Below are 20,931 nucleotides of genomic sequence, written 5' to 3' on the forward strand. Positions count from 1 at the left end.
CTTTTTGTGTGTCACAGACCCCTTTGCCAGACTGGTGAAGCCTGTGGTTCTCTTTTGGAAATCATGTTAGTTGCCTGCATTAATAATTTGAAAGAAAAGCAAAATTTCAGTCAGAAGTTAGTAAAAAGAAAAATATAACATTTTTCTCATCTAAGTTCATAGACACTCCCCGTGCTCCCTGCCAAATCTAACCAAAGATCATGGACCCTATGTTAATAACTCCTGCCATAATGTAAAGGAAATAAATGGTAATAAATTTAAATATGTTATCTGAATGTGTTTGGACTATTGACCTGTTAGATATAATTAGAAGTAAGGATAAAGATGTATGCAATTAAAACAACTTCTCTCTGATGCAACAGTTAATGAAATTTTTTTGTCTCTGGATAGGTTATTTGAGTTCTCTAGGGAAATATCGTTCTGTTTTTATTTTGAAATACCTTTTGGGGCCATAAAGTTATTTTTAAAATATAAAAATCAAGGAAATAGCTATATAAGGCTTTCTACAATTTTAAAACATTTTGATGTATAAAGATTATCTCAACACAGTTTAGCTTTCAATTATTTTATCTGTGAAATCATGTTTTAAATATAGGATTATAAGCATACAATAAATGAATTGAAGACACTGTTAGCTGAGAAAGAAGACATCATTAAAAAGTTTAAAGGATTGAATTGTGAGAATTCTAATGCTTTGCAAGCAACAGCTTTGACCACATCTGATGTAGAGGTGAACATAGGGAAACAATTGTCTCCTAACATACAGGTAAGTTGGAGTTGAAGTTTAAAAAAACCAGTTTTTTAAACAGATGTTTATTGAAGTATAATTGAATGATGACCACAAAAAAAAAAAAACTTACAAAAAACAAAACCAGTGTTAGGATATAATTTAATATAAATTTTGATGGCTGTAATTTTAAAAGTTGTATTTTTTTTTCAATACAGCCTGAGTGTGACTATAAAGTAATGAGATTGTTTTGTAGCAAGCAGTTTTTTGCTATAGCCTTGTACTTTTCTTCCTGTCAAGTAACTGAATTTTGATTTTTATAGAATAGGTATGCAACAATTCAGAAATGGAGTTTAAAATCTATGGTTTTTTCCTAATCCCTTGTGACATTGGCACCTAACATGTTATTGAGAATAACAGCAATAATAAAAATTTTGATTATACAGTCATATCATGTTTTCATGATAGGACAGCTAGGTGGCACAGTGGATAAGAGTGCTGGGCTTGGAGTCAGGAAAACTCCTCTTCCTGAATTCAAATCTGGCCTCAGACACTTACTAGCTGTATGACCCTTCGTAAGTCACTTAACCCTGTTTGCCTCAGTTTCCTCATCTGTAAAAGGAACTGGAGAAGGAAATGCCACACAACTCCAGTATCTGCCAAGAAAACCCCAAATGGGATCATGTAGAGTCAGGCATGACTGAAAACAACCAAGCAACGATAGGGGCAGCTAGGTGGTGAAGTGAATAGAGCACGAGCCCTGGAGTCAGGAGGACCTGAGTTCAAATCCAGCCTCAGACCAGGCACTTAACTCTTACTAGCTATGTGACCCTAGGCAAGTCACTTAATCCCAACTGTCTCGCCAAAAAAAAAAACCAAAACCCCAAAACAAACCAAAAAACCCAGTAACAATCATGTTTTCATAGATCCAATATTATCCTCACACATTTATAGTTTTTTAAGGGTTATTAACTATGTTTTGAGTGGAGCAAGTAATCCTGAGACCTCTTTTTTTGAGGAAATAAAAAAAATAATTCAGGGAATAATCTTTCCTAACTGCGGGGGGAGGCGGGAAGGGGAAGGGGGGTGCCCCCATCTTAGTACTTACTTCACACAAGGCCTAATTTCAGTTGTGACTTCAATTCAGTAAGCATTCATTAAGCACCTACTATGAGCCAGGCATATATGTGCTCAAAACTGGGGATGTAAATAAGAAAAAGATGGCCCTGGCCCTCAAGGGGCTTACAATCTAATAGGGGAAGACAACCTACAAAAAGAGGTAAAAAGGGGTGGTAGTGCTCCATGGTGTTCCATGGACTTGAGAGCTGCTTATGGAAGATGGAGTTACCTAGCAGGTCGTGAGCCCTGCATAAATGCTTTTGGAAGAATTTATTGCTCCTCCCTCAAGCCCCCCAGCCAGAAGGGTAAGCAACTAGGATGAGCTGAGAATGTGTAGAGCATCAAAATCTGAGTCAGTCTGCATGATGATTAGCTTTTAGATTTTTCTGCTACCCTTGAGAGAAAGATCCTTTTATATTTCTGTGAATACAGCAAGATGATTTCATAAAATTCTCATTTGCCATAAACTGGGGAGTTAATAGCACATGACTTTGAAGCTTTAGCTTCACAATACATAATATGTTTAGCTGAATAAACATTTCACCCCCTAACTTTTTAAAAGTTAAAGTGCACGCGCGCGTGTGTGTGTGTGTGTGTGTGTGTGTGTGTTAGGTATACTCTGAAAAGTAATTATGCAAAGTGACTCCCAAGAGTTACAGTTTTTTCATTATGTGGGTGTTCTGTTCATTGGTATAGATGTTAAGGATGTCAGTTGAGGGACAGAGGGTTTCTATGGACAGAGTGAAACTCATGGTGCATAGAAGCAGATCCTGTAGGAAAGAAATGAATTAGGAGATGATTACTATCATCCACACATGAGCTAATAAGGCCCTCGACTTGTACAGCATGAAGTGAAATAGAGTGGGAAAAGAAGAATGTGAGACACCATAAAAGTAGAATTTACAGGACTTAATTTACAGAATTTACAGATGACACTGAAGTTTGAGCCTTGAGGACTTGGAGAATGGTAGCTATGAGACTAAGCAAGTCATTTTAGAGTTGGAGGAAGATGAATGCTTCATCTGCATACTTTAATCCTGTTTACAATTTATACCAACCAGTTTGGGGTCTATATTCCTTATCAGGACTATTTTAAAATATTTTTCAAAGTTTTATAACTCATGTTAATCTTCTGTTTTAAGGAAAAGGACAAACAAAATCCAGATAGCAGCAAGTCTGGAAATACTCTTCCCAATAGCTGCAAGTCTGGAAATGTTCTTCCCCCCAATTCTGAGACAGTCAAGAGGGAGATGTCATCTGTGCCCCGCCCAAGTGATGAGCTCTCTGTGGCTGAAATAGAGGTGGGTCCATTGTTGTAGAACTAATGAATTTGATGATATTATTATCAATGGCACAGGCTTACAAAAATTGTACTTTAAAACTTGATTTGACCAATGCCTAGTTTATTTTCTATTGAGAGAATATTTAACCATTTGATAAAATATTAAACTATTCTCATAGATAGGGCAAAACTTATCCTTAACTTGCCCCAAAAGCTTGAGCATATATCCATATAAGCAAACCTGATAGATGGAAATGTAAATTTGCACAACATTTTAATTTTGAGGTGATTATTTACAGTATCCTTAATATTACAAATCAACTTCCTACAGGGTTCCTTAAATCAGGAGCTCCAGTAGCCACTGGAAATCTGAACTATTTACAAAAAAAAATTAACAGAATTTTCCTTAACACAATTATTATATGAACTAAAGTATACCTGTTACTTTTTTGGGGGGAGGAGGAGGTAAATTAAGTACAGTCTACAGACTCTTCTCTGTTCCTCCCTCTATTCGTTCTTCTACCTTTTGGATAAGGTTGAATGTCAAACATTGAGAGCTGAAATTGGAGAGTAGTAGTTTACAACATAATAGTCATTGGTTTACTGTAGGGCAGCAGTGATTTTAGAAATTTCACAGTGGAGATTCACCCCAGCTTACTGTCTTTATATCATTTTTAGGGAAAAGGTAAGTCATATTTAATTCTTTTTTTAAGTTTTTTAAAATTCTGAACTTGACACCAAAAAGCCATTTCTATATACAACACAGATCACACAAAGAGGATGGTATATAAAACTGAAACTCCATTCTATAGCACTTTTTAAAAAAGTATATAATAGGCTTAGATTCTTATAATCTAGCCACTGCTCATTCATGTTCAGGCTCCTTAAGAGTCTGCCCAATACACTTACTAGCTGTGTGACCCTGGTCAAGTCACTTAACCCCATTGCCTAACCAAGAACAAAACAAAAAAAGAAGTATATAATAGACAGCTCACCACCTTCAAAACTGTCCTGCTTGTCTGTGCTTCCCTCTGAATCACCCTATGTACTCTGCACTTTTAAAAATGCTTCAAAGGACTTCCTCTTTTTTCTTCTTTTTCTTTCACTAGTCATTATCCCTCTCCTTCAACCCTTCCCCCAACCTGAAACAAAATTGAAAAAACAACCATTAAACTTGTAACAAATAAGCATTCTCAAACAAAACAAATCCATATGGTGGCCACATCCAAGAATGTATATCTCCTTCCATACCTTGAGTCCATCATCTCTCCATCAGGATGTGGGTCATGTTCTTTGTTATAGGTCCTCTGGAAACTCATCATTCAAAGTTGTTTTTCTTTACAGTGTTGCTGACATTGTATTAACTTTGAACCACTTCCTGCTTCCAATAATTCATTGAAATAATTTGTTTCATCATATCTTATGATGCAGTAATATTCCTGTACGTTCACATACTGCAATTCAGTTATTTCTCAATTGATAGAAACCCTCGTCGCTTCCAGCTCTTTGCTTTTTTTCCTTTTCCTTTTAATTTTTTTTCTTCAGGATCAGGAAGGGTTTTTTGTTTGTTTGTGACTATTCCTTCCCCAGTATCATCCTTTCTTTTTACCATTCCTCTCCCCATCTCCTCCTATTTCTCTCTTCAGTTTGATCTGTTTCTACTGTGATGCATGAAAGATGAAACAACTGAGGAAACAAAGGTTCGAGCATCCAAGCATATCGATTTATTAATAAGCAAAGTATGCAATTGCACAACCAATCGGAAACAGACCTCCTCAACTTTACACTACAGGGGGAGACAGATTTTTATGCATTAAAAACAATTAATCAAATATGCTCCTGCCTCTGGTCCCTTGGCTCTTGAATTCTTTCTTTCTGGTTGCTTGTGGTGTTTTTTTGGGACTTGGGAGCTCTGGATTTTGGCTTTGTCTTTGCTGGGGCTTTCTTTTTGGCATTTCTTTCACCAAGTGGTTTGCTCTTTGATTCCAATACATATGGGAAGTTCTCTTTTATGATTTCTTGAAACATAGTGTATAGACTTTTTTTTTAAATCACAGTTTTCACAGAGTTCAGTGATTCTTAAATTATCTCTCCTTGACCTGCTTTCCACATTGCTTGTTTTTGTAGCAGGCTATTTTCTGGGTTTTTTTTGCTTCATTTCTTCTTGGTATTCACATAGTTCATGTGGGAATTTATTTTTTTCCTTTGAGTTTCTCCTTGCTGTTGTTGCAGTTACTGTCTCCTTCCAATCTGGACTTTTGGACATCTCCAGATCTATTGTAATTCTTTGTAGTAGTTTGTTTCTTCATCTCACCAGCCTTAGCTCCTGCACTGGGGCTTTGTACCAAGGCCCACCTTCTCCACTTGTACTTTTGGGTGGGATGCAGAGTCCTTGATCTCAACCTGGATCACCTAAGTTCCTAAACTGACCTCCCCTTACTGGGGTTAGAGCCCTTTGGATCTTTGAGTTTAGGGTGCTGGATCTTCGGGGATTTTTTTCTGTGTTTCAGGATTGAGTGCTAAAGACCCAGGCCGATGGTTGCTACCTCTTCTGGTTCCTTCACTGTGGGCTCACCACAATCCTGAGGATTTCTTGGAGCAGGTTTCTGCTGTTGATACCATTGGAGAGAGAGTGTCTCTGACCTATTTGTAGTAGGGCTATAAGGCTGCCATTTGGTTTACCTGAGAATGGGTGCTGCATTTTCCAACAACCTAGTTTTCTATTGCTTTGGAAGACTGACCTTTTTGTGCAGTTGTCTGGTAATGGAAGTTGCCTACTATAATTTCACTTAATTTCTTGAGCATTACTGGTGTGACTTTAAAGGTAGTTTTCTGGTTGAGTTGAGCTACTTGCATTTTTTAGATGGCCCTCTTGGCTAGCAAAAGTCACATTTAATTCTGCTTGGAATGATCCTATTTTCCACCTAATTTTTTGTAGTTCTATTTGAACCTTTTGTACTATTTCTTGATATGACCCACTTCTCCATCTAAATAGAACTTTTCCTTTTGACAGAGAAAAACAAGTAAAACCAACCACCTTGATAACCAAATCTTCCAGTACATGCAACCTTCTGTTCCTATTGCTCTCCAGCTCTGTAAAGAGTGGAAGGACTTGTTATCTGTCCTCTACTAACCATCTGTTTTTGGAGACTCACTGCGGGCACGAAGGAACAATAACTTGGGGAAATGTTTAAAGCCTGGAGCTTTCTGCATTTGACCATTCTGCTCATTAGAATTTTATGTTGTAATTGTACATGGTTGGTCACATTTAATATTTTCAGAAATGATTGGCTATAGAGCTGCAGGCGAGCAGAAATATTAGATGATGTGATGAGGGCAAAGGAAGGACTGTTCCCTTTTCTTCTTTCCACACTACTCTTCTACTCACTACTAATTTTGACCTGTGGGCTCCAAGTGCTCCCAGCTCCAAGAGAATTATTTGGATGTGACCACTTGGTGCCCTTCTCCTTTCATTAGATGAGTTAGGATTACTTTTGAGGTCCATAGGAAATAATTGGAAAGGGAAACTGATTAGATTCCTTTATCCATATTACTTTCCATATTTAATTATAGTTGCTTTCTAAATCAGTAATTTTATGATACACTAAAGACTATATCCATGGAGGAAAGAAAAAAGCCCTATCTACAGAACTTAACCTATACTAACGAGGTTTATTGGAAGATAGTATTTACAGTCAGTAGAGGCCTTGGGAGAGCTAGAAAGGGGGAGAAACATTTGCCAGCTCTGTGTCTTAGGCTGCATCCATTAGTGATTAGGGAAAGGGCTGGAAACTCATCAAATATCTAGTTAGGGGGAGGTTGCAGCACTATAGATTGAGTGGCAGCCCCAAAAGTTGTTTTCTGCCAGCTGCCTGAGTGGTGCAGAGGCCTGTGGTGTCAGATCACTTAGTTGGGGGAGGAAGGAATGGCAATTACCAAGAATCTTGGGAGGGCTGTAGCATCTAGCATGACTCACAAGATTTCCTTTATTAAACAGAAAAAAAGGTCCCGTCTCTGAGACACTTCAGTAGTGTTTCAATTGTCTTCTTCCCAAGGATTTGAGGGCAGTGGTTGTCTAGATGGAATGAACAGCTAGGATAGAAGGGCTCTACTTAGGAGGTAAAATTCTGTTATCTGTAGGAACTAGGGTACTAACAAACACTACTTCATTTGGGCTGAGATCAGCATTAACATGATTTTAAAAACAGGGATAGATCTTCCCAAGGGAAAAAGGCAAATTTGAGAAGGGCAGTAGATTGCACAGGTAAGCAGACTAAAACCCTCAGTAGGAATTGACTCTAAACAGTTATTATCTCTAAATAATTTTACCACTGCTGGATCCTTGAGGCATGTTCTTTTGGGTAATGGATGATAAAGCCTTCACTTTAAGCAGTTAGATGGTTTCCTTAGAATTCTACCCTTTGGGAATGCTGACCCAGATAGAGATGGAGGGAAAAGCTCCAACAGGATTCTAATATGAGAGAAAAAAGGCCTCAATTTATTAATAATGCTATGTTTAGATATTTGGTGAGTGATATCACTGTGTTTATATGTTTTCTAGCAAGTGATATCAATTTGTTTGCATTCACAGCATGAGGATGGCACTTTCAGTTACAAAAATCTTAAATGGAAAACATGTATTTATATTCATTATTAGAAGAGCCATACAAACCAGACATGGAAAGCATTGTCTGAGTTGTAATTTTCTCAACACTAATACATAACCTCATAATAAAATTAAATACATTTTTAAAGACTAAGTTTAATATTTAAAATCATATTTACAAAAAAAATGGCAAATGATTATAAACAAAAACATTCTTGTTTTTAGAAAGACACTAAAAGGTAGGAGTCAGGGTGATGGATTTGTATGTTAATATTTTAGACTCCTCTACCTATGGACTATCCAAAGTAAAGTTCATTGAGCAAGCATTTATTAAGTGCCTACTATGTACAAGGCACTGTGCTAAGCACCAGACATAAAAACTAAAAATGAAAAGTGGTCCCTGTATTCAGGAGTTTGGAATCCACACCAGGGCTATCATCTATCCCTTCTAGTTTCTAGCAGAATAGAAAATGGTAATGTAGTAGAAGGTTTTCTCTTAATGACTAAACAAAGGTTTCTTTTTAAAAAACATTAGGTAGACAAGATCAATCACTCAGTCAACCAGCATTTATTTAAATGTGTACCATGTGTCCGACACTGGGCTAGTGTGCTGCAGATCACAAACAAACCAGTCTCTACTCTCAAGGACTTTATATTCTGTTGGGAAACAGCATATGTGTATAGCATGTCAATATATACAAAAAAAATATGAAGTTGTTAAGGAAATCTAAACCAATCTCATTACTGATATCTGTATGAACAAATGGGATTTGAATTGCACATAGTCATATTTAGGTAAGGGAAACTCTTAATTTGGGTTCTCTTCTTACTTCTGGTGACAGAATAAGTAGGCAACACAATGAAGAATTAGTTTTGCCCTGAATCAGCATATCTACTGCATGGTTTTCTTTTTCTTTTTTATTCTTTTTAGTGGTGGGTGGGAGGTGCCTTTCTGCTCATGGAAAATAACCCATCTTTTACTCTAACCATTCTCCTATCAGTATTTTGAAGGAATACTAACTAGTTCATGGAGGAAGGACATAGACACTATCATCGGGTGTCAGTCATGTTATTAGCAAAATTTCCGCCTTCCCCTTCCTCTACTATCTTTCTCTACTCTGCCAAACAACCATGATTGCTCTACTCAACTCAGATAGTAGAAACCCTGTCCAAACCCCCATGTTCAGATTCTTGAGTCTTTACTTTTTTTTTTTATCCTTCCTCTCATTTCTAGTTAGTTATTACATTCTCTGTATTTTACCTTTGTATTATTTGTCTTGTCTGCCTCCCTTTCTCAGTTTCCACTGCCTCCTTCCTGGTATGAGCCGCTCCCTTCACCAGCCAAACTCTTTAACTTCCTAAAAGGACTTTGCCTCCAGCAATCTGGACAAAGGAATCTATCTCTAACCAGACCACTCTCCTTGGTTTTCTCCTTCATGAGCTGGGTCGCCCTGAACTCTACTGGAGGGGTGCAGGGGCCTAAGCTTAATGCTTTAGGGCTGAGATTTACCTAGATTAGATTCTGTTTATACTCTAAACAGAAGTTAGGTCTTTCAGATTTAGGCAATCTCATCTATCAGCAGCGCCTTTCAGAGACTGACCCAACTGACTTACTGGGGCTGTAAAGCTTTAATCCTAATTTAATAAATGATTATTAATATAATAGGACAAATAGGAAATTGACAGAGGGAAGGCACTAGAATTAAGAGGGATAAGGGAAGGCTTCAAGTAAAAAGTGGGATTTTAGTTGGGACTTAACAGAAGCCAGGGAAGTCAGTAGGCAAGATTGAAAAGGGAGAGCATTCATTCTGGGCATGGAGCATGGCCAGGGAAAATGCCCAGAACCAAGAGATGGAGTGTCTTGTTTGTGGGACTGCCAGGAGGCCAGTGTCACTATATCGAAGAATACGTATTGGGGAGTAAGGTGTAAGAAGATTGGAAAGGTAGGAGGGACCTAGGTGGTGAAGGGCTTCGAATGCCAAACAGCACTTTGTATTTTCTCCTGGAGGCAATAGGGAGCCACTGGAATTTGAGCAGGGGTGTGCCACAATCAGACCTGTGCTTTAGGAAAATCACCATAGTGGCTGAATGGAAGATGGATTGGAGTGGGAAGAGATCTGAGGTAGGCAGACACACTAGCAGCTATTACACGTAGCTCAGATGTGAGGTGACGAAGGCCTGCACTAGAAGGGTAGCAGTGTCGGGGAGAAGGGATGTGTTTTAGAGAGGCTGTCGAGGTGAAATCGATTGGTCTTCAATAACACTTTGTTTCTACCTCCCTTATTACTTATTATACATATTGTATATTACAATTACTTGTGGATATGCCCTTCTTGCTGCACTACAAGTCATACAGGAACCACTAATCTTTGTATCTCTTCCAACGCTTAGAATAGTGCTCTGTTCACAGTGATTTATTTTTTATTATTATTTTTTACAACTCTTTTTATTTTATTCACAGTGCTTTATTTATATTTGTTTAATTGAATTGAGGGCTTCCATGGCAGTACGCTTTTAACATTTAAGTTTAGCTTTGTCCAGATAGTTCGTAGCTTGATAATCACAATAAGGAGAAGCCACTGTGATCCAGTATGATTTAGTTATGAATCCATCACTTTGTAAAATTGTCTTTTTCTTTCTGTCTTTCCATTTCAACTCTAGGATGGTTCAGTTGTAGTCCTTGACTCTTCTGAAGTATCTACAGAAAATGAACACATGACTCGGTTTCCAAAATCAGAATTAGAGATCCAGTTTACACCTCTGCAGCCTAACAAGATGTCAGTGAAACATCCTGGTAGTTCCATACCAGTGACGGTTAAGATATCCAAGCCAAGGAAGAGGAAAAGTAGTGAGATGGAAGAGGTAAATCCTTCCCTGACAAGTCAGTTTCCAAAAACATTTATTTATCGTGTTTTACCTTCTTCAGAATTCTCTAGAACTTGCTGATTTTTATCTGTATTTAAAATCTCTAGAATCACATTTTAAATGTGAATTTCAGAAAATCCTTGATTTAAAAGTTTCACTTATGATGGACCTCATATTTTGAGAGGCTGCTGGCAGCCACCCTGAATCCAGGTATCAGAATTGTACAAATAACTCACCTGACACAAGTAAGAGGTATAAAGAATACAGTTGTCAGACACAGAGTAAGAATACATGTTGAAAGCCCTGGTGCTTATGTTGGTTCTGATTAGCACACGTCCTCCCCTTTGTCTTCCTGCTCCTCACAAAGAGTCCTGCCTAGACCCGGGGGCCCTCAAGGATATTATTCCTCCCCTCCTTCTCATTACCAGGCCCCATGGAGCAGAAGTTTTTACGTCTCCATGTTATTTCTAGTCACCACATCACCAGTGCAAAGCCTTCCCTTATATTTCCAAGAAAGAAGCATAAACCTTTGTGCTGTAGCTGCTTACATGGCAGGGTCTAATGGTCACCAATGTTCTCTTCGCTTGAAATGTCATCTGTTCCATAGCTTAGAGACTTCTCTCGAAATGATTTCTGCTCCACAGGGCCTGGTAATGGATAGGGGCCCAGCCATACCCTCTCACATCTGATTTTACTTTTTTTCTTCGAACTCTACATATGTAGACCAATTTAGAATGACAGACTTTAATGATCCTTGCCATGGATGTGAGTAAAAAGTGGACCAATATTTGATAAGGAAGAATAAATAAACTATGCTGTACCCAAGTGGGGTTCCATGCCTGCCTGTCCTCTTCAGTTCTTACCAGAGGGTTCATAACTGGGAGCCTTCTTTGCTTTCCTATCCATGATGTTTTGCTATCCATGATGACTTCTTTTATTCCATTTCTTCTTTCAAGTTCCATCTTTCTTATCTCTTCCAATCTATGCTCACTCACCATGCACCTCTATGGTGCCCTTAGTGATAATAATTTTTAATTTTTTAAAGACTGTACTATTGCATATCTTACAAAAACACCAATAGAATACTGGTATTAAAAAGACAGACTGGGGTTTCTGAGAGAAGTTTAGAGCCAATATAGGAGCTTTGCAGTTTCACGAAGGCAATCTAGGCCATTTTAATGGGCCTAATGGGTTTAATTCTAGGCCCAACGTTGTCTATCTCATATATAGTCATTCCTCATCCACTTAGTTTTTTTCTCTGTGGATGGTTGGGCCAAACTCTTTGGAGTGGTTATGGTTTTCTTCCAAGAAGCTCTTTAACTTTCTAGGGCTTGATGCACCTAGCCCAATGTCATTTGCAAGTAAGAACATCTGGAGGACCTCACCATGACTAAAAAAGGAAAGTTACCTTTTTCTCTAATTGTTTCCTATTTAGCAGATTTAGATTTTGTATTTTATGCTATCTTTATGACATTGAAGTTAATGTCTTAAGTAACAATGTAGACTTTTTAAGATTTTAAAGAAGTCACTGGAGAAAAATTCATTATCAATGGACCAATATTGTGATTTTTTTCCCCCAGAACTTAGTAAAGTATGAAAATAAGAAAAATGTTACCACACCCAGAACGAAATTGCCAGGCTCAGATGGTTGCAGTTCTATCAAAAAGGAACAGAAGGTTTGTTGTTGTTGTTTTTTTTTCATTCCCCCTAATAGTGGCCATTAGTTTGAATTTTATTTGCAGAAATTTTAACTGACAGTGAAGTGTCATTATCAGTTATTATCTCATGCCTTCACCAGCTCAGTCTCCAGCTTAAATCCCTGTACAGCCTGTCTGCTGCTCCTGTCCAGGGGCATCTGCTTAGTCAGAGTCCTCTACTGAAGCTTTCCCTTCTTCCAATCTGGCCTAAGCCCCATCTCCATTTTAGTTTCCTTTCTTTGGCCTTGCCTCCAAAGACAGCAGTGTCCATGATTGGGATAAACTGTAATTTATCTTCATTGTGAAAAGATCAAAATTAATATTACCCTGAGTTTCTACTGTATTGATTCTACAATGTAATTGATTTTATGCTGTATTGATTTTTATAATTGAGCCTGCATCTGCCTAAAGCCACCTTTCTATGTCCTTGAGTTAAGGTCAAGAATTCAGTTCAATGGGAAAAACTGTTACCTACCATATCTTCAGCTCCTGGGAAAATTCTAGGACATCTGTTTGTTATCTTTAAAGGCCTATAAATTGATTTGGTATGTTTTCACAAGGCATATTGTCTGTCCTTGCCTGTCATTGTACAATTAAGGAGGGTCTCATCTCCCTGAGGACCCCTCCTACGAGCCAGGAAGGCTGCTATCCCTGGTCCATTAATAATGTCCTCAGGACGAGACAGTCCCATAATCAATCAAGTATTCCTTAATGACAGCTCCAAGTGAGTGCCAGCCCCATTTCCTTGATGTAACCAATGATGTTGTTCCCTCCTCAATGATGCTGTCTACCTTGTAACCAATTACATTATCTTTCCTACCTGCCCATTTCTGTTCTTTGTTCTCTTGTACTTTCCAAAACTATATGATGTCTAGAAAACTCTACCTCAGGGTCTTTGGTTATTGAGAGGACATAGAACCAATTTATTGGTTACTGCTAGTCTAACAAATAAATTGATCATATTCGAACCATTATCTCTCAATTTACCTTAATTTTCAAATGTAACAATTGGTAGACTATAAAGAGGCTCAACAATTTGTTAAAAAATATCAAATTGCTTATACTAGGCTTACAGGAGATATTAAAGTTATAAATGTTTTGTATTTATTGTTTTTTACTTATACAAGTCATATCTTTGAGTTGGAACAAGTAAAAGAAAAGAGATTTGCCATACTATAATAGTAAAGAAATGAAGCAAAGTTAAAGTCATCTAATTCCCAGTACTTTTTTACCTTTTTATAAATTTTTGAAAAATGAAAATGTTTGTATACCCACTAGGTTTCCACTACCCTGTCCTCTAGAAAGGCATGTTATTCTTTACGGAATCAGGAGCCTACTCTCAGCAGAAAGTCATCCACTAAGAAAAAAGATGGAACATTACAAAAGTTTGGGGAGTTCTTGCAACACTCACCAACAATTCTTCACTCAAAAGGTTTGTAGAAAATTAGTTAAGTGTATGAGGTCCAGTAAAATTTCCTTCCCTTTATCCTTGAAGAAAATCTCATGTACTTTTTTTTTTTGGTATGATCCTAGTTAAATCTTTTCTTAGATTTTTTTTTTATAAAGCTCTAATAGTCTCTAATGTCACACATGCCTATTGATTAAAAATGAAGAAGGTTGGATGGAAAACCCATCAGAGGAAAAGTTAGTGGAAACAACCTTCTGGAACACACTGCACCCTGGCTACCTTCTCTAGTATAGGCTGCTGCTTCTCTCATGACCCCTGAGCATACTAGGCCAGGAAGATGAATATGCATACTTCCTCCAAGGATTTATTAATCCATGCTCCTCTTTGCCACTTCTAGAACCATCCCTCTTTCACTGTCATTTGGCAACCTCTCCTCATTTGAGATTCACTCTATCTCACCATGCCCATATTCTTGTCACAGTCATCTGTTGGCATCTAGGTATTAAAATACCTAGATAATATATAATAGATAATATAAATACTTACATAAATATAATATATAATATAAATACTTAGATAAATGAAGATAAGTCTTCGTTTATCTAAGAGTTCAGAAGTTGGCCTGTAGTTTTTCTTTCAACCTCAATCTCTGCCTAATATATGGGGACTTTAGTATGTATGTTGATATCCCCTCAAACACCCAGGACTCCCCTTGATTCTCAGCTACCATAGCCTACATCTTCACTCCATCTCAGCCACCTAGATGGATGAGCATACTCTTAGTCTTGCCATCATCCATCTTTCTGCTGTCTCCTTGATCTAGTGTTCTGAAATTCCTCTATGATCATAGTATCCTAATTTTTTTTTTATCTTCTGCCTCACTTTTTAAAAAGTTATTCTTAGTTTTCACTGTGACCTTTAGGCTTTCCCTATTCTGATCTATCACACTTGTTCTGGCTTTACTGTTCTCCCTTAAGAGGCCTGACGGTTGACCATTTCAACTACAGGCTGTCCTTGGTCCTAGAATCCTTTGTCCTTGCACTACTTGTACCTTGCCAGATTCCAGTGCTGGGATTTGCAGAATCTTTGACCATTCCTACTCCTAAATGTGAGTGTCTCTTAAGTTCCGTCCTGGGTCCTCTAATCTCTGTACATTGTGTCCTTTGGTGATCTCATCTGCTCTCATGGGTTTAGATATTATCCCTTTGATGATGACTCCTAAATCTTTACGTTCAGTTCAACAAACATTTATGGCATCCCATGTCATAGATTCGGGGGGGATATATGTTTAGCCTTAATCTCTTTCCTGAATTCCAGCCACACATCATGGCTGCTGAACATCTTCACTTATAGTCCTATTGGCAACACAAACTTATCATGTTAAGAACAGTTTTTTTCCCCCACAATCCATCACAACTCAAATCTTCCCTGTTTCTGTTGAAGACAGCCCCCATCCTTATGATCAATGATTGCAGTCATCCCCCTCTTTTCTACCACCCACGTCTAATTTTTTGCCAAGTCTTGTTGATTCCATCTTCACATCCATACCTATCTCTCCCATCATATGGTCACCACTCAAGTATAGGACCATCAACACTTCCCACTTCAACTCTTATATGTGTCCTAATTAGAAACCTTTCTAGTTGCATTTTAATACAGCCTATCCTTCACATGGCTGCCAAATTAACATTCCTAAGATATAGGTCTGATCATGTCATTTTTCTGTTTAAAAATTATTAGTAGCTTCTTATTGCCTTTAGGATAAAATTCAAACCCTTCAGCCTGATATTTTCTTAATTTTCTCTCCCATTTCTTTCTTCTCCTGTTTATCCTTCCCATCAAAAAAAGAAGAGAAAGAAAGAGGGAGAGAAAAGCAAAACTCTTGTAACAAATATAGAGAGTCAAGCAAAACAATTCTGGCTTTGGTCTTATCTAAAAAAACATGTCTTGGTCTCTACTCTGAGTCCATTGCCTCTGTCAGGAGGTAGGTATCATGATTCATCACTTGTCCTCTGATCAAGGTTGTTTGTGTTTCAAGTTTTGTTATTGTACAAATTGTTCTCTCTTGTCTGCTCATTTCACTTTGCATCAGTTCATATGAATCTTCTCAGGCTTCTCTGTAACTATTCCCTACATCATTTTTTTCTTCCCATGAGTATATGGGGTGTTCAGGGAGAATAGCACTTCTAGAGTGAGAGCTTGTCAAGCCCTCTTCAGGGCTGCTCATCCACCTTTGGCTTCCACCTGATTCACTCCACTCTTCCCTGTAACTTCAAGAAACTGTAGCACGTGCAGTGGTCACATCCTGGTAAAACTGTCTTGGCAGACAGGCTAAACCAGGTTGAGAGTAGCTGATAGGCCTTAACTCATCAGTGAGTTGGGGGATGTCCTCTAATTTCTCCCGGCAGAATGGCAGATGAGAATAATTTGCTTCAATAACCATTAAGGTGGCAGAAGAAGGCACTGTGGAGCGCTGCTTAGAGCTTGGTCAGACATCAAAAATGCCAAGGTCATCTGCTGCATCTCCTGCCATCGTCAGTCATTTTGATTTTTGTTCTGCCACTGGACTTTGATGACTCAGGAAGAGAGTGAGGCTGACAACTTTGTGCAACTCTGCCTTGCTTAAATCCAATTAACAAGCAAGTCAAGACATCACCTGTGATGTCATCGGTCCTCTTCAAAAAAATGAAGAATGAGCAACAGTTCCATTACATTCATAGGCCATAATTGGTTCAGCAATTTCCCAGGTGATGGGTGCTCCCTCAGTTTGCTATTCTTTGCCTCCACAAAGAGATCAGCCCGATATTTAAAGCCTTATTTCATATTATTATCTTTTTATATACTCTTACTTTCAGTCAGACTAGTCTCCTAGCTATTCTCCAAATGCAACATTCCATCTCCTGCCCCTGTAGCTGTCCCTGTGTCTGGGATGCACTGCTTCCTCATTCTGAGCCCCTCCTCTTCCCCCCTTTAATTCCTAGCTTCCTTTGAAGTTCAGCTCACCTATTTCCTCCTTTTTTTGGATCCTCCTGGTTGTTAGTGCTCTATTTTTCCTGAAACTACTTTGTAAAATATCAACTCCTTCAGGGCAAGGGCTTTTTTGTTTCTGTCTATATTTCTTAGTTCCTGAAACGGTGTTGTGTGTGTGTGCTTATATTTATATATGGCAGGAACTTATTAAGTATTAGTCAAATCTGTTGAGAAGAGTATTATTGGAAGTCTTTATTTACTTCTCTTCCCAAAGTGTCATTTCAGGAGCCATTACCTCTGGCACCTTTTCAATGAATCCACTCCCTTTTCAGTAGAGCTGTCCCTGGAATGTTTTCCCCCCCTAGTAATGTAAATTGTTTTGTTAAACAAATTTTAAAAAAGCAAACTTCATTTTCTAGCAAAGAAGCTGATAGAAAAAATGAGCCCCTCAAAGCCTGCTGCTGCTGAGACAGGTAAAGAAAATGGATCGCGACCAAAGCGAGCCAAACGGAAATTGTATACGAGTGAGATTTCCAGTCCTTTAGATATTGCTGGCCAAGTGGTAAGTAAAATTCCTGTGTTTGGGGTTTGGCAGTCAGGGCCATGTTAATATTCCAAACGTTAATGTGAATTTCTATCCTGACCAAATGTGTTAGAAAAAATGCTTTGTATGCATCTGTAGGAATGCACATATATTTTCTGCTTCAGACATGTTAATTCTGTGTTTGTAAAAGTTATAATTATGCACATGAAAGCCACCTTCATTTTAATTTTTTAAAGCCATTGCAAGCTTTTGCCGTCACTACCACAGTGATTCAGTTAGTAATTTACTTGCCTGGGTAATCCCCAATCATTGGAGAATGAAAATAGAAGGATGCCATGGTCCATTAAGAAGTGTCAGGAGTGTAAAAGCTTATGTTGATTTCCTGGTGAGGAAATCCAAGGATAATATAGGATTTTTAAAGCCACATGGTAGAAAAGAGAATCAAAAATGGGATAGGATTGATGCTTAGGGTAGATGGATGATCACTGTGGCTGGAGAGGATATTTGCTCACTGGTTATTTTGCTTCTCTCCTTTTTTGGAAGAGAAGGATCTTTGAATTGGGAAGTACAAGACAGAAATGGCTAATAGGAATTTGATACTGTCATTGATGAATTCTGCTCACGAGGCCCAGACGAATTACATCTAAAGACCCTGCAAGGACTTCGGGATTAAATTGCAGCCACTTTAAGTCATCAATCAGTCAATCACCAAGTGCTTATTAAACATTTGTTACTTGCTAGTGATCTTTGAAAGATTGTGGAGAATGGAGACATACCACAGGACTGTAGAAGGATCCAATTTTCACAACAGGGAAGGGAGTGTCCAGTAAGCTTGATTTCAATTCCAATGTGTAAATTCTAGAAGGTTTAAAAGGATACTTGATGCTTTTGGGAAAGAAAGTTGTGATCACAAAGAGCTAGCTAGCATGACTTCACCAATAACAGGTCATGCCAGACTAACCTTGTATCCTATTTTGACAAGTATATGAGTCTAAGAGATTAGGGGAATGCTGCTATGTAAATAGTTTACTTATATTTTGGCAAAGCATTCAATAGTCTCTAATGCTATTTTTGTTGAAAAGATGGTGAGGTGTGGGCTAGATAGCAGTGTGCTTAGATGAATTTTTTGTTGTCTGTCTTTCATTCTTGAAGAGGACCATGACATCAGGAAGATGATGCCATGACTTGCAATTCAATTGCTCCCTCAGGTGAGGGAGGGCTGTGCAAGGTCACTAGCCTCGATTTTTCCTCTGGAGCCATCTGGGTTACTGGATCAGAGCTATTGGAAATGGCCTTCCATGCCGTGGGAGACCTTAGCCTTTTTAAGCTAAGGTCTTTCTGAGTTCACTTTGACTGAGGCAACACTGAGTGGGCAATACTGAATCACCCATTCAGTGATTAAGGCTAGTTAAGAAATGAGCCAAGGATTGGCCCCTTTTACCTAATTAAAAAAATAATAATAATCTGGGAGGGGAAGACCCCAGGGTTTCTGGCTAAAACAGAAACAATTGCTATTTACACTCATTCTGAGCCATCAGAGCCTACAGTGACCCAGTGAGGCTTGGGTTGGGACCTACGGGCCAATCAATAAGAGCCAGATTGAACTGTGTTTAAGGCATGGTCTTTAAGAAAGAAATCTAGCCAGTGAACCCCAAGATATCTTGCTAGGTTTCGGCCATCAAAATTTACATTCCTGTGGGCATAGCACCCGGAGGTAAGGTCATGGGACTCCATATGGACAGGGGGAGAGAAAGGAGGGAAGGGAAGGGAAGAGGTGAATTTAGAACTGGTTGAATATACAGGCAGCGGGAGTACTTATTAATGAAAAAAAAAAATCAGAGACTACTCCAAAAGTTTGCTACTACTTCTGTTTTTTGGGTTTTAAAAAAAATGTGTGTGTGTGTGTGTGTGTACATATATACACATGTGACAGACAAGCAAGGAGTGGAACACACATAACAAAGTCTAGCAAGATGATATTTGTAAGACATAAGGTGAATGTAATAAAAAAAGGGTTTTGGAAAGGAAGTGGAGAGGTGGTGGTGTGGTGGGGAGAGAAAACTTCTTAGTTAAAATCTACCTGGCTAGACAGCACAGAGCATAACTACAGGGCAGGAGTTGGCCAGCTATAGCCCAAGGAGCAGATCTGGCCCATAGATTTCTATATAGCCCATGAGCTAAGAATGATTTTTACATTTTCAAATATAATAAAACTATATTAAGATGTAACAACCATTCTTAACTCTTGGGCAGTACAAAAACAAATGACCAGCAGTACAAAAACAGGTGGCAGACTGGATTTGGCCTGTGGGCCATAGTTTACCTGGTGTAAGACACAAAAATCAAGAATCCCTGGCATAGAGAGTCTATTTATAAGATTTTCAGATGACACAAAGCTGGAAGATATTGCTAATGAACTAGACGACAGAGTCGGTATCTAAAAAGTTATTGACAAACTAGCTCATTGGACCAAATTAAATAAGATGAAATTTAGTAGGCCAATAAGATGTAATTATTAAATTACTATTAAGGGATAAATGGAGTTTTAAACTTAGGTCAAAAAATCCACTTCACAGGGGTCTGGAGGCATCAGGAGACAAAAAGGAAGAGGGGAAGTGTAGCTTAAAGTAGAGAAGATTTGAGGGGAATATGGCAGCTGTTTCCAAGTATTTAAAGGGCTATCATGTGAAACAGTTGCCAAGTTTGCTCTTCTTCAAAGAGGCAAATTAAGGTTTAATGTAAGTGAAAGCTTCCTAACAATTAAAATTGTCTAAAATTGGATCAGACAGTCTTGGAAGGTGGAGGAGGTGTATTCTCCCTCACTTGAGGTTGAAACAGACTGGACCACTATTTTGGGAATGGATATTGTCGTGCAGATCCCGTTTTGACTCTAGGTTGGATCAGAATGTCTTCTGGGAATCCTTCCAACTCTGAATTTCTGTGATGCTATAACCCACTATTATTATTACTTTTGCTGTTAGAACATAAATAAATAGCTGCCCCCCCAAAAAAAATCTTTTCAAATTAGCACCCAATCTCTTCTCTGCCCTTTTTCTATAAAATTGAACTACAGATAACTGTAAGAAAAGTTCTGATTTTTCACATGTACATTTGCTTGGTTGAACAAGCAGGAAAAGTTGAATGGAAATGCAATTATAGAAGAGAATTGAGCAGGAAGTAATCCATAAACGTTTTGAAAGATCTGCTAGCAACTGTGGCAGGCTGCCAAAGGAAAGAAAGAAACTTAGAGGCAGAAGAGTAGGACAGGGGAAAAGTAGGAGTTGTTCAGTTATTTTGAAATCTATTTGGATGTTGATCACTCTCCTGTCCATAGTTCCTTGCTTATTAGAATAATAAAATTGAAAAAAAAAACCAAAACAAACCAACCCTATAGTGATAACCTAGTCAACCCCCATCACTTTACTGAGGGGAGAATATGAAGCCCAGAGGCAGAATTGATTTGTCCAGAATCACACAACATAAAATGTGGCGAATGAGTATCGAAAGCACTGGGCTAGTTAGTTAAGCACTGGAGGAGTTAGATAATTTCAGACCTAGTAGCAGCCCTCATGGGACTCATAATCTGTTTCTTCTTTCCTTATTTGAATGTCACTTCCCAGCCCTTGAGCTGTAGATTTCACAACTAACTGTAAGCTTCTCTTTGACCTGATCAGCTAGATCCACTACAAAGCTGTTTCTTCGTGTTTTTTCAG

General features: G+C 38.3%; 1 protein-coding gene across 4 annotated transcripts in view; it reads left to right on the top strand.

Annotated features, from left to right (window-relative positions):
- The window catches only part of KIF20B (kinesin family member 20B), a 99,175-nt gene that overhangs the window by 77,610 nt on the left and 634 nt on the right, over nt 1–20,931 (top strand). For 3 of the 4 annotated variants that reach the window (XM_027839876.1, XM_027839875.1, XM_027839877.1), the window contains exons 28-33: nt 596–766; nt 2,989–3,147; nt 10,396–10,596; nt 12,180–12,275; nt 13,575–13,728; nt 17,094–17,236. In XM_027839876.1, the coding sequence (XP_027695677.1) occupies nt 596–766; nt 2,989–3,147; nt 10,396–10,596; nt 12,180–12,275; nt 13,575–13,728; nt 17,094–17,236 (924 nt within the window). The remainder of the gene's footprint in view (nt 1–595; nt 767–2,988; nt 3,148–10,395; nt 10,597–12,179; nt 12,276–13,574; nt 13,729–17,093; nt 17,237–20,931) is intronic. The other variant, XM_027839878.1, reaches the window with a different exon arrangement.

This window comes from Vombatus ursinus, unplaced genomic scaffold, assembly GCF_900497805.2.
Source record: "Vombatus ursinus unplaced genomic scaffold, bare-nosed wombat genome assembly UNPS02014833.1, whole genome shotgun sequence".
Lineage (NCBI taxonomy): Eukaryota > Metazoa > Chordata > Mammalia > Diprotodontia > Vombatidae > Vombatus > Vombatus ursinus.